This window comes from Cupressus sempervirens, chromosome 8, assembly GCF_028749045.1.
Source record: "Cupressus sempervirens isolate cs-2001-9-10 chromosome 8, ASM2874904v1, whole genome shotgun sequence".
In the NCBI taxonomy this organism is placed as follows: Eukaryota; Viridiplantae; Streptophyta; class Pinopsida; order Cupressales; family Cupressaceae; genus Cupressus; species Cupressus sempervirens.
The window spans coordinates 670941789-670956863 of NC_143125.1; the positions used below are offsets into that span (position 1 = coordinate 670941789).

Genomic DNA, 15075 nt, shown 5'->3' on the forward strand with positions numbered 1-15075 from the left:
TTTGATTGAGTTTTTTATTGTGCTTATGTACTCTTAGCTACTTGTGGTTTTCTAGCTTCTATTGTATGGGGATGATATGACCCCTTGTTATTTCTAACTCTTTACACTTTCAAGTAAATAAATTTTTACTTTGAAAAAAAAAAAACAAAAAAAAATCTAAAACAAGTACAAAGGAAATTACATATTTAGATAAATGAAAATGCTACATGTAAATGTAGGATATTAATGATGTACTGCTCATTAGAGACCTAATTTTGTAGTATTATTTGTCCTTTTTTTTGTATGGGCTCTCCGTTTTTATAAAGACACGGTGAAAAGGGCTAAGCACAAAAATTGAGAACAAAATATTAAAAATAAGTTAGTCATTATGAATGTTAATGGAAGGGATATGATGATATTCTATTGTGAATCACCCTTATTTTCTACTTGTTGATATATATATATATAAAATTGGTAATGATTAAAATAGTTTGTATACTATATAGATGTGTTGGATAGTAATCGAAATTGGAGGATTCTTGTTGGAACATAAATATTTAATGTGAATAATCGACCTATTTTTGTTCATCAACGAGTAAGACAAAAATAATTGCTACACCAAAAAATCACTAAAATACCCTTAAAAGCATTTTACTCAACTATAAATGAAAGATTGATATATAAATATAAAGATATTTTTGTGCTCCAAGTTCAACACATGCAATCATAGATCAATAAGACTGAAAGAAAGACACACAGCTTACAAGTGTGAAATAATGATGAGGCCAAGATCAATGAATGACAATTAGAGAAATAAATAAACAGAGACAAAAGAGTTAGTATTTTTTTTCATTTTAATTGCTTTATGTGGGCACTAAAGCATTCATATCAAGAACACACTTTAATTTATTTTAGACTCCTCTAATTGCTTATTGATTGTGTGTCCTTAATATCTCTCCTCTTTGAATAATAACAAAATCTCCTCTTCAAAAAATCATATCAATTCTTTTTATTTAATTATTATTTATATAATAATTTTATAAAAAAATACAATCAAAATTAACTAAAAATAATATAATAGCTAGCTTTGTATTGGACTCATTCAAGTCATTCAACTCCATCACTAGATCAAAGGTTCATGGAAGAGATACTATTTTTGGATCCATTACCTTATTAGTTAAGATGTATGACCTCACATTGTTTTATGATAACTCTCTACATATTGTTATTATAATTTAAAATATTAAAAATATTCTATAATATTAAAAAAATATTTATTTTTAATTATTATTATTCATACATAAATTAATATTAAATAATTATGTTTGTTTTCACAAATTATTTAATTGATTTATTTATAATCAAAATGTATACTATTACATTAAATATTATAGCTATACATTGAATATTGTAACTAATATTATAATTTTACTTATATGAAATATTATAACTATAATTAATTAATACTAATGAGGGACGCTTGTTTAAAATGGGCACAAATCAAATTATCTTTGACAAAGAACCTATAAATTCCAACTAGAATGCTAATTTTAGGGTGACGCCATTTTTTTTCTTCGGAACAATATCACATTAAGTAAGAAAAATCAAACGATATTTCTTTAAAACATTTGTGTTTTACCATCGTGATGTCAGAAAAAAATTGAACAATATCATATTAAGTAAATTCTTGCGTATCCGTAGCTCAACTTCATAAACTAAATTAACCACCCTACCGATACCAAGCCCACCTCATTTGGACAGAATTTATAACACAAATACTCAAGGAATTCAAATCTATACAGCCTGATTACAACTATAAATTAGAGGAAGTGAAATCTATAGCAGCCTGCTTACAATCATATATTCGAGGAATTCAAATTTATAGCAGCCTGATTACAACTACGTAACAACATCAAGAATTCAGCTAAACACCACACAGCGTCACGCACAGAGCAGGTGATTAAGAGAACATGGACACCCAATGGCATGAAGATGCTCAGGAACATCCTAATTCTACGGAAGATCGAACCCTTGCTCTCCTACATGATTCCAAGATTGATCAAGGTATCAATCTATCAAGAACTGTTTTTCCCTTGCTTTGCAAATTTGGCTTCAGATGTACTGAGTGGCTTTTTTTCAGGACAATGAAGATTATTTACCTGTACCCACAAAGTTGTTTTATCGCTGAATTTAATACCAACTAACCTTTTGTCTTGAATTTTTTGAGTTGATTTTTGTAGGGTGGCCTTAGATATTTTAACTCCATTGATAAAATTTGAAATGGGTGCAGAGATTCAGGAGGCGAAAGTAAAGAAGAAAGGAGGACGCAAACACAAAGCAAAATGGCTGAAACGGCCCATGGCATTATCAGAATTACTTGTAGAGATGTATGAAGATGATTTACGAGAAAATGCCCTCAGATGCCTCAGCAATCATCTCAATGAGGTTTGTTCAATATGGGCTTATATTAGTATCCTTTGTTCGCTGTTAGGTATACTGAACTATTGTAGGAAATGCCAGAATGTGCATCAACTCTGTACTCAATTGGGTTCAATTAGTATAAATTGCGCCATAATTGAATAAATCTTGTACCCAAATGCCTAATGTTTTATACTCAGTGAGGCTGCAGCCCCAATAGCAATACACTGGAATTTTCTAAGTTAAGAACGTTCCAACCAGAAAAGAACGCTGCGCATAAGTCATTTACGTCATCGCCATAAAATCCATATCATAGAAAATACCTTTGCTGTAATTCAGGATCCTCTTAAGGAGTAATAATCATGTTAATCAGGGTATCAGTCCTGAAAGGACTCTATGTCAGTCTTTTCAGACTTAAAGGATCGGGGATTATGATTCAGGGCTGCTTCAAAATTGATTTGAGTCTTAAAGAAATCTTTTAGTTCTTTCTAATTTGTCCGAGAAAACGAGTGAGTGAAATTGGATAGTTGATGTGCTCTGGAGCCACTCTACTGGTTTTACTTTTTATTTGGAAGGAGAGACATCCATTACTTTGCTGTGATAGCCCGAGGAGATCATTTTTTGTCTGTTGTTATCCAGTGTAGCTGTACAGTCGTCGTAATAATACAATTTAAACTCACACATATTTTAGATGAAATACATTTTGAGTTAATCATCTATTATTATTTACCATGGCGCACACCATGGTAGCAATAATGTTAAGTCGGTTGGAGGTTTCAAAGGGAATATGTTTTGACTGCGGTTGGATAGAAATTGTCTCATCATGCCGTGGTCGCATAGGTATTGCTTCATCGTTATCTGATTACTGTAGTTGCATAGGTATAGCTTCATCGTTATTTGTTTACGCAGTTGCAAAAGGTGCTGTGTCAATAAATTGACCTAGGAGGAAAAGGTTTATAAAACATTCTTTCCCCAAACAACTATAGACGGTTCTTTTGGCAGTTATTATGATGGACATAAACTTAATCTCTTTATTAAATCTTGAACTAAATAGCGCAGCAGCTTCTTAGGATGAATAGATTTGTAAAGATGGCTGAGCTCATACTACACATTGCCTTCTGCCTGATGACGGATCTATTTTCTATCTCTGTTATACATTGTTTTCAACAATCTTCATGTAGGTCATTCTCATACTTATCTTTCTTTCCGAGAAGGGCATCCTATGTTATACCAAATAACAAGAAACAAAGCATAGCTGAACATCGGAGTAAAGTGGAAAGTCCCTCACCGGGGCAGCCTGAAAATCAGCCTACCTTGGTTTACCTTTCAAATTGCAGCTTGCAATGGCCAGGGTGGACAAAGATATGGGATCCGTGATACTGGGAGAAATAGGCGAGACAGTGCCAAAGCAGGCAGATAAAATATAGTTGAGTAAGTCCACAGCTGCTGGACATTGAAGAAAAACGTAAGAACTTAAGGGAACAACTTACAATATGAGACACTTAGTTGTAGTGATCCATGCATCATGAGATGCAGGCTACAAAGAGGGAAACAGTTGCTTCCAATAGGGCAGCTCAAATGTAGTTGGAGTTGGCCAAGAGCAAGAATAAAGAAGCAAACCTACAAAGGAAGGCCAAGAAACGGTTGAATATAGGTAGAATTTGAAAAGAAGATATGAGTGGATTATTTATAGAAAATATTCACTCTGAGAACGCAGTTCAAGAGACAAAAGTATCTGGAGTGAGAACTACATCAACTCTGAGTTCCCAGTGATTCACCAAGCAAACAACTTAATCTACGGATGGTAAAATGCAGGCCAATAAAGAGATGTACATATTATGAGGGATGCACTTGTATGCATTTTTTATGTTCGTGATTAGGGAACCCCAAGTGGGGTAGTTCTGTACAATGAGCAGGTTTCCTTGTACTCGAATTTAGGATGATGATTGTTCTTGGGGGATCAGGAAGAGATGAATCCTAGATGTAGGTGATAGACTGCATATTGGTGTCTAGCTTGTCATGGATCTCTGCTTCACTTCATGATAAAATTAAATAGATTAGATAGCATAAGACTACAAAAAAGATTTAGAGACGTATAAGCAAAATACCTGGGTAGATTATGAACATCCAGGAAGACCTAGCAGTTCAGACATAAGTAGAAACCCAGAGAAGCAGAAATAAAACTATGGCCGAAAACATAGTAAATTACATATATATTGTATTCAACATTAACATTAAGGGGAAAGGACCATGGTTTTTATCTTAGAAAGGACTATCTTTAGACACTGGGATGTCCACGTGTACCACAGAGTTACGGTGTCTGAGGATTATGGGCTACAGTATTTCATCTGTCCAGATGTTAACATTCCAATTCCAACCAGCAGAAACTCCTCCCGCTTCTTATGGATCTCTGGTAGTCACAAACATGACAATATGAATGAGAAAGTCTCTTGCAATATACATTGTATTCTACCTATGATGCGTTCAGTTCATGGATCTAAAGTGTGAAGTCTGGCAAAGCATATGACCTCTCTTAATTTAATTTTCTAATTTCTTAGTCTGTGAAATTTTGTATTGTTTCTCAATACAGGTCTGAAATAAAACTAATCGTACCTAATGGCTTTGATATAAAATTACTCTGTTGGTGAACTGGTCAGGTTCACCCAACTTCATATATCCACTTAGTATTTGAAGGTTGTTTGCTAAATTTTGATCAAATACTTTGTCCTTATAGGACTATCGGTACCTTGACTAACGGTATGTTCTAAGGCACTCTGTTGGCAAAACTGCTCTTCTAAGCATGGCGAGAGGAAAAACTAACAATGTTGCAGAATGTGGTGGGGATCATATGAAACTTTTCAATCCACAACTTTTCTCCTCATATTGAAACTAATTACTTCATCTACCACTTGAATGCTAAAGGAAATTAGTAATTACAGGAAGCTAACCCTGTTTCTTTGTTTGTCTGGGAACGTTGTCTACAATTGTTGGCACCTTGTATCATGCACATCAAGGTCATCTGTATATGCTATGTCTTTATGTGATTATATCAGTAATTATGTATTCTGTTTTTTCTCAGTGGCAACTAATTGTACATTTAGGGCTTTTTTTATGTAATCATGTGCATGCACATTCAAATACAGTTGGCATGTTGTCAAATACAATGTCCTATGGTGTTTCCAACATTTAAAATATACGGAATATAAATAAGTTGCTACAGAGAAATGGTTTTGCATCCCTTGAAGATTATCTTTAACTTTTTCTGGTAAATATTTCTCAAAATTGTAACAGACATCATCTGAGATTCCATGGATGCAAGCCATACACTACGTAGGAACTTCATATGATATTTCCATACATGACAGTTGGATCATTCCAAAATCAACTCCCTCCTCTAAGCTATCACGAGGATCAGCAATATTGGTCCTGTGAACTCTTGCTTTCATCTCATAACAACCGCTTGTCAGATGTTTGCTAGTATATGGAAATCCAAACACACTATGGAAATCCTTTGGCTTCAATGAAAATTCTCTCCACTCTCCTAGTTCAGCATTTGTGCTCTGTTAAGTTTGTACTTAACCACCGGAAATCTTTATTAAGAGTTTCAAAGTGGAATTAGGGATAACAACATAGAGGTATTTAGGATAGAATCCAAATTAGTTTGGTATTCCTTGGTTTTATTGCAACAAGTTATGCCAACTGGGATTGAGATATTATCCTGATTGTGGTAATTTTCTTCTTAGATTCTGATAACCATAGTCATGAGAAGGAAGCATATCGTACAGGTCTTCTGTTTAACATAAAACTGAGATTATGGCTACATGCAACATTAATATATTCTCAACCTTACAAGATAACTCAACCATGCACATCTAGAAATCATAACTCTATTTGATCTGGGTATATATAGAAATTGCTCAAGAAAATGAAGCTATTCTTTCAAGGTATCCCTCATAATCTCTTGGTAGTCCTCTGGATCAACTTATTGTCTTTTTTCCAGGATAGTATTATGGAAAAATATTATTTTTGAGTTTTTAATTTTAACAATACTTAATATTTTTCAGATAAGAGAGGAAAAACCTGAAAAATACAGCAAGGCAGGTTTCTTCATTTTCCATGCATGCAGTATCATGTCCATTTTGTTACAGGTACCGATTATTCAAATATTTTTCATAGGAAGGCATAAGAATAATTACCTTATAGCAGATCTTCTAATTTAACTTTAATAATTTTTAAATGTTGTTATTAACTGGTTTTGTAGGAAGTATTGAGTGCATTTGTCAAGATGAAAATGGGTAATTTGAACATCAGAGGCTCAAAAAGGCTAGCAAATGTCTTGACATTGTTTCAGGTGACATTTTCCTAATTCTATGCTACAGTGCCTATTAATGAAAATATTAATTTTGAAAATGATTTATTTACTGTTCAAAAGTTTGATAGAGCATGAGTGGCTGGTTTTAATTTGCATGCCTTTGTCTCTTGCTTTACTTTTTGTCATATTGTTAAGCAATATTGCAGTGGGATCGATTCTTTTCCATGCATATATTGTGGATTTTTTTAGGGTTTCTTTCCTATAGGGTGGTTATCTCTATAAATGGAAGCCAACCCTTTGTCCTCCGTTATTGATATTACAGTGATAGAAATTGGAGGGAGCAATGAAACCTTCAAAGAAACAATCTCCCTATATGTCCCCAAGGTGTTTCACAAGATATGTTTTCGAAGCCTTCTGATGCTATTCTTCTAGATCCTCTATTTAATAGTGCTTACAAATGGCCCAAGTAGTTTATTCTAATTGGCTACTTTGTGGGCTACATACCATCTTAAAAAAACTTACATGGGGTAGAGTAGGATGCCATCTAGAATTTAGCCAAAGTTTTATTTATTTCATTTTGTGGAAGCTAACCATGCATATTTAATCCTCTACCATGATCCATCCTATGTTCACAGTTCTTTGTTATTGTTTTCTCTTTGAGTGAGAGATTTGTCATATCCAACCAGCATGCTCTCAAAGTTTCAATATGGAGTTATATTTTCCTTGATGATCAGTCCTCAACCATATTGCCTCCTCTCTTGGGATGGTAATGTATGTTGGGTTCAAAAAGTTCTATTTAGCTTAACCTCAACATCAAGTCCATTCAGAGATAGATGTCTCTGAAGAATGAAGGAAACTATTAATTTTGAAATGGGTGGTATTCATCATGTTTTATATATAATATTTCTCAACACCTTTTTTAAGTAACAGTCCTTTGACCACAAGATTAAATACTACCCCTTAATTATCTGCAAGTTTTATCTAGCCTCCAAACTAGTTAATGATACAAAGAACTTAAGAAGAATAAAGATGGCTAGACCAATTCGGGGAACTGCAAAATAATGATCACAATGGGCCTAATGAGGGCTCTTTATCTGACAATGGCAAACCCAATAATGGTTTGATTGATAAATCCATACCAATGCACTCCTCTTAGTCACAGGCCAATGATAAAGCAACAATGTCAATGAGACCTTTTCAACCACAGGCTATTGACAAAGCAAAACAACTGGTTGTATGTGATATCCCCCACTTTAATAGGATTAAATAATAACTATTAAAATAATATAAAAGAATAAAATATAATTATATTATGAGTGAATAATAATAACTATAGCTATCTTGATGTAATAATAAAAAAATATATCATATAATGATCATATACTATAATATTAATGTATTAAACATAACTAATAACAATAAATTAATGAAATTTAATAGATTATTAAATTAATTATATTCTAATTATAACATTATTATTAAAATAAGTTTGAAAGGACACGACCATTGGAAATATCGGATATTTAAGGGAGAAGCAAGGAGAGAGAGAGGTAGCCAAAAAGAAAATATTTTCAATTCCTCTCCAAAATGTAAGGATCTGATTTGAGATTATTACAATTGGTATCAGAGCAACAATTCTGCCATCCTGTAAATGATAATGCAAACAATATATCTGATGAAGAAAAATCTATAATGGTTTTTGACTCTGAGTCTCAAATATCAATGGAAGGCTCGCAGTTGGGTGTACCAGAGAAGAAGATTTGATATTATCACTTATATTTCCCTTTAAGGAGTCACTCGTGTATAAAGCATAGAAAGGTTGTGATTGCAACAACTGGTACAAGTATCATAATTGTATATCAGAGATGGCATCCATATAAGAGCATATATCAATAGAGATATATCTGAGATGGCTAGTGTGACAGAGAAGATTGCATGTTAATTCTAAATATCACAGACGGCAGATCTCTGCCAAGATTTCTTGTTATCCTGTAACTTGCAGCATATAATATATTTGAAGATCAGAGACAGCTGTACAGGATATAGTGCATATAATATAATGTAAAATCAGAAACAACCGTCTTACATAAACTGCATTCTGGGACCGCAGCATTGCTTAGAGCTGGCCATCACCCATATTAAGAGGATTCATCATTGCATTTGCAATTACCAGTCATATGTACATTCTGATATAATTCATTATCACTGCATTTATCTGATAACATTGTTATTGCATTTGGAACTATCAGTCATACATTCTATTTATTATCACACTCATACCCCATATTGTAGCACTTGGAAATACCAGTCATATATAGTTCATTATCATTATTCACATTTCACTGTTGTTGCATTCACAATTAAAGTGATTCATATATCTGCATTTCCCTTATATTGTATCAAGTAGGCATTTGGAGAAGGATTTCAATAACTTCACATAGTGTCCATATAATCAGAAAAAGGAACATTCCAATGAATGGCAGGGAAATTGAATACTGAATCTCCAAAATGTGATCAGTGCTCCAAGCATGGATCAACGAGGGCCCTAGCATAAGCGCCAAAGGCAGAGCGTTGAGGGCTTTGGTGGGAGACCTGTGATGCTAGAATCTCTTAACATATGATTATAGGTTTTATGAATATTATGTTGTGGTCTTTTCCCGCATATACTTCAGATTAACAGCACACCACTCGCAAAAATATATCTTATGGGACATTACAATTAGGCACCATCAATTGGACAAAGATGGGAGCAACAACCAATAAAGACCCACGAGCAAAGGGATAAGGGAAAAATAACGACAAATAACGAGAATATTGAAGGATAGATAGATAATACAAACAAAGTGATAATAAGTGTTATTCAAGCCATGTCACCCAAGTACCGATGTGCTGAAGCTCAAGAGAACAAGTCATACACACCTATAGCATGTTAGAAGAAAATGGGTAAACCATTCGGGCATGTAAAAGATATAAAGTATGAAGGGAATGTATAAAGAATATATAATCACCGAAAGAGAAGTACATGGCATTCGATCCCATATGCAGACATGTACATTAAAAAAATGGTCACACCACGTATCGACCAAGGTATAAAGTGGAAACAACGTAGAGATACATGGGTATCAAAGGAGAATAGGGATTTTTAATGTAATGGTTCCACCAAGTCAGTAGTGCAAATAGTCTATGACTGTTATAAAATCCAGACCCCAAATAATGTGCATATTTATATAATGCCACTAAGGAGAAATTAGAATGAAGGTATGTTCATGATTTAATGAGGTAAGTGTATATAATGGATTTTCTTATATTTTAAGAATTATGAGATGTTACTTGTTAGTTTTTTATTTGAAATAAGTACTTTAATTCACTAATTTTGTATTACACTTATATTTTAGAATTGTATGATAATTTATCAATAAAAATTATAAATAATTGGAATAATAATTTTGATGATTTGTACATCATGATTATATATAATTATATATATGTGGGCATAATGTTTGTGAAACATATCTAAACTAATTTTCTACTTAAAGTGAAAGATAAAACTATAAGAAAAGTGGATAGAAATCCCTTTTGGGTCTCAAAAGGAGACATTATTCAAAATATATGTGCTTAAATTCATGATGGATAGGGAGTGTGCACAGGGTGAGGAGTAAATCAGTCACGTTGGGGCATAGGAATCCCAATATGGATTTTAAGATTTGAGGGAGCCCCAAGCGAAGCATGTCCAAACTCGAGAAGCAGTAAACTTTCCATCCATAATGAAACTAAACATGTACATAGTGGGTAGGGAGTGTGCATAGGGGGAGAAGTAAATTGGTCGCGTTGGGGCAAAAAAAAATCTCAATATGGATAAAGATCTGAGGGAGCCCCAAGCTGAGCATGTCCAACCTCGAGAAGCAATAAATCTACCATCCACGTCAAAATTAAACATGTTCCTAGTGGGTAGGGAGTGTGCATAGGGGGAGGAGTAAATTGGTTGCGTTGGGGCGAGAGAATCCCAATATGGATTAAAAATTTGAGGGAGCCCCAAGCTGAGCGTGTCCAACCTTGAACGGCAGTAAATCTACCATCCACTATGGAATGATACACCCTATTGTAGTACTAGCTATAGAAAAGTAGTTTAAAATATGCATCTTCAAGAACTTTTGATTTCGAGACTGGGGAAAGGAGCATGACATTCACAATCAAAGTGGTAAAATATTTCCTTACCCTTTTCTTATTTCAATATGTAAGCAAGATTCTAACATGTATACTATGTGTCTACATTGTGTCTTCATGCATCAATGTGTTTGCTTCATGTCTATGTCGTGCTTCAATCACGTCTTCATGCATTAATGTGTCTATTTTGTGTCTTCATTCATATGTTTTTGTACATGCTATTATATACTAACATGTTTACTTTGCAAGTGTCTAACACATATGCAAGAAAGAGAATGAATCCAGACTATGAATTAATGAGGATTAAATCAATTGCTTGAGGACAAGCAAATTTGAGAGGGGAGGACTGTGATATCCCCCACTTTAATAGGATTAACTAATAAGTAACTATTAAAATAATATAAAAGAATAAAATATAACTATATTATGAGTGAATAATAATAACTATAGTTATCTTGATGTAATAATAAAAAAAAATATCATATAATGATCATATACTATAATATTAATGTATTAAACATAACTAATAATAATACATTAATGAAATTTAATAGATAATTAAATTAACTATATTCTAATTATAACATTATTATTAAAATAAGTTTCAAAGAACATGACCACTGGGAATACCAAATATTTAAGGGAGAAGCAAGGAGAGAGATAAGTATCCAAAAAGAAAATATTTTCAATTCCTCTCCAAAATGTAAGGATCTGATTTGGGAACATTACATTGTAGCTCAACAAAAGCCCTTCTGTCCTAAAAAAACTCTCTATGATTTTAGTAAACCTTGTTAGAACCCTTATTCTCTACAAATGTTTTATCCTTTGTAGAGTTGGTAGTCCAAATCAATGTTACAACTACAAGATTCAGACTTGACTCAAACATAGCAAGCTGAGTTTCAGCCTACACATGGATTCAATACTTAGACTTGGCCAATACTTGAAAAAAAACCAAAAAAAAACCATGAATTACAAAGATACAAAAGGATTTTAAACATCTATCATGCACCCTTCATTAAGATTTAAAAACACAATAAAATAGAAGCTACTTTGATCACATACACATCTATCAATCAATTAGTCAAGTATAAAGTGGATGTTAATAGAAGCTAACTTATGTAGTAAATTTTTTGCTTTGTAAGCATTGGATTTTGTGTACAAGTGCTTTTAGATCCTCTTTCTTCATGAATTTCATCTTGTGGAATGAGAGAGGTCTAATGGATCCAAATTGAAAATTCACTCCAAGATTTTCATGAAAGGTTCACCCCTTCAAGAGTTTTTGGTGGATCAAGGTTGTTGGGTCTTTTCTTTCAATTGTCTGCCCAATAATCTAGCCAAGTATCTATGTCAACAACAATCATGGTCAATCTCCAAGTGGTGTGGTAATTTGTGTTGAACTCTACGTGTCATTTCCACTATGTTACCCATGGTTGTGACACATCTAATGAAGTTAAGTGGATCGTCTTCAACATAGATCATAGAGCCTTTAGATTTGTCCAAATATATACCCCGAATAATGTATCTTAAAGGATTTTTTTTTGTGATTTCTTGTAGATGAAGTACCATTGCATAGTGGGATCTTGATGACTATGTCAACTTGATCGAAGTTCCATTTGATAAGAAAGTCTACTTACCCATGAATTGGGCAATAAATGAAAGAGATATGTAGTTAAATTCAGTCTTTACGAACCCAATCTTGGCCAACAAATTAAATTTCCCATTTGGTACACATGGTCCAACTTGCATAGGACTTTGAAGGATAATTAAGTAGTTTGATCATTGTATGATGTTGGTGCAACTTTATTTCTCTTTTGCTAGTTGAGACTCATTTCTAATGGAACCCTTGTTTGATTATGCACTTTCTGGTCACCCACCAACCACTTTAAAAATGAATGGGTTCTTCAAACACTAAATATTGAATAGAAAAATCATTAGTCCACATTGGCCCATGATTAGCATGTTTGGAATCGATGCAACATTTAAAAGAACATTGATATTGGGCAGATTGAATAGTCATTTGACACCATTACCTTTACCAACTATTCTTTAGAATGTTTGTTCATCAACTCACCAAGATATACTATAAGTCTTATGTCGCCATTTCATTAAAACTCAATTGGTTAATCACTCAACTTGAAGTGATGCTTTTTCTAAAACCCTTCCAAATTCAAGTGACTAAGCAAGTCCTACCTTGTTTAAGTGGTCGATGTCTATGCTACCCAAGGAGCTTAGATCAAAGCTTTTACTTCACATGTTGAAAATTGGCTATCACATCCCCAAAACTAGTCTTTTAGTTCTATAGCCTAAAAATTCTATAAAAAAAGAGGTGAAACACGGGGATTCGCATGCCCTCCCAAACCTTGAGGCACCCGTCCCCGAGACGTCCCCACACCAAATACTTGAGTACCCAAGTACCCCCACCTTTGCCATTCCCCAACTATTCTATTGTTGAGATGGGTACTTGAATTTCTATTTGAATTTCTATTTTTCAGTGCTACTATTGGGTATGTAATATGTTACTATGTTGAATGTTCAATGATTCTAGTTCATGTTGCAATTTTTCTATGTTCACGCATTTTAAATTAGTATGTTCTACTGAAACATCATTTCATAACTAGCATTTCATGTTCTATATGTATACTATACAACACCCCTCCCCACCTTGTCCTCCCCTTGCCCCTGTCCACCCGCCGTCTTGAAAATGAGGCCCATTTCTCCCTTGTCCTGAAAACTTGTCCCAATGTCTTGATGTCTCGATGTACCCCAGTACCAGTATAACACTGAAAAAAGCCATGTGCAACAAAGAAGTCAAACAATGCTTCTCTATTCTTCTTGATGCCTTGCATGCCTTTCTCTAAAAATAATAACAAGGTCTTCCCCAGTCAAGTATCCTCTACAAAAAGGAAAAGGGTGCTTAAATGTTATAACCTAATTGGACGCGGTCCCTTCTAGGACTTTTGCACATCAAGTTGTAACTTGTGACAAATTACTTGTTTAAAGGGAAATTGGGCATGTGCAATGATAAAGCATTTGGTTGCAATAGTTTTCCTTGTGAATTCTTCTAAATCCTTTAGGATGATATTGGCCATCATTTTTTTGAGGTCTATCCAGAAGCCTATCATAAAATAATTTTAGAATCTATGCGCTTGTAGGGCTAACAAAATATTGGGATGCCCTGAAGATTTTAAGTCTTCACATTAAGTGTGGCCTAAACCCAAGGCTTGTGCTAATAAGATGAGCTAATGTATGTTTGTTCTTTGCTATCCTTGAATGTGACGAAACTTAATATGAGGTCTTCATTCAAGATAAGATGTGATCTTCGGCGTTGGGTATAATTTTCTTGAATTTGAATGTTTCACTTGGGACCAGCAAACCAATTTTGATCACGTTGAGCAGTAGCATATATACCAAGAAGACAGTCATATTGGTCAACTTGACAGTATGTCTGAGCTTCAAAAAACCATCCTGGATTTTTTTTTTAGATGTGATAATATATAGCTCATTGTAAATATTTCAAGAAGATGTATCTGCTATCATTAAATGCTGTATAGAACTGTTACAAGAGCTGATGTGAAAAATGATATATATAGAAGCCCCAAAGGTATCCCAATCACAATGAGGGCAACACAAATTGTAATAAAAACTGGTTACCTTAAAAATGATTCAACCGAAATTGATACAAGTCTGGAAATGTCCCAATTAATGCACTAAAGTAGCTTGAACAGCTAGATGATTGCTCGAAACTCTTCACCAAGTGAACCCAGCACACTAACAAGAAGTAGTAACAGTTTCCAACCACTCCAAACACACCATGGTTCACTCAAACGCCACAAAGTATTGAATCTGCAAATCTGAAATGATGATTTAAATACAGGGCCAACACCATAAATATCTCATAATGAACATTGCAGATCTGAAAATCACCATTAGACAATTGTATGTGAAGATTAAGTCTAATATGAAAAGAAGCAATATTACAAGGTGTAAAGCCCCCATTTTGTGGGCATCCGAGTTTGAAGGATTAACCTATCACTGGCCATCACAGGCTAAGGCAGTTGGATAGAGGATCCCTTTTTGGAAGAGATCAGTGTGTACTCTCCACCACAGCTCAATATATGTTCTGGTTTGGCCTTCATTGGGCTCGGTTTGGCTCACTTAATATTTATAGTGACTATTTCAGGAAAGTCAGGGTTACTATTTAT

At 33.9% G+C, this 15075-nt stretch overlaps 1 protein-coding gene across 1 annotated transcript in view; it reads left to right on the top strand.

Moving 5' to 3' along the window:
• The first annotated feature begins 1769 nt into the window (after window positions 1–1769).
• LOC149544226 (cell differentiation protein rcd1-like) overlaps window positions 1770–15075 on the top strand; it is a 28600-nt gene continuing 15294 nt past the window's right edge. The window contains exons 1-4 of the mRNA XM_089798742.1: window positions 1770–2043; window positions 2270–2424; window positions 6462–6545; window positions 6659–6748. Coding sequence (XP_089654868.1) covers window positions 1950–2043; window positions 2270–2424; window positions 6462–6545; window positions 6659–6748 — 423 coding nt within the window. The 5' untranslated portion in view covers window positions 1770–1949. The remainder of the gene's footprint in view (window positions 2044–2269; window positions 2425–6461; window positions 6546–6658; window positions 6749–15075) is intronic.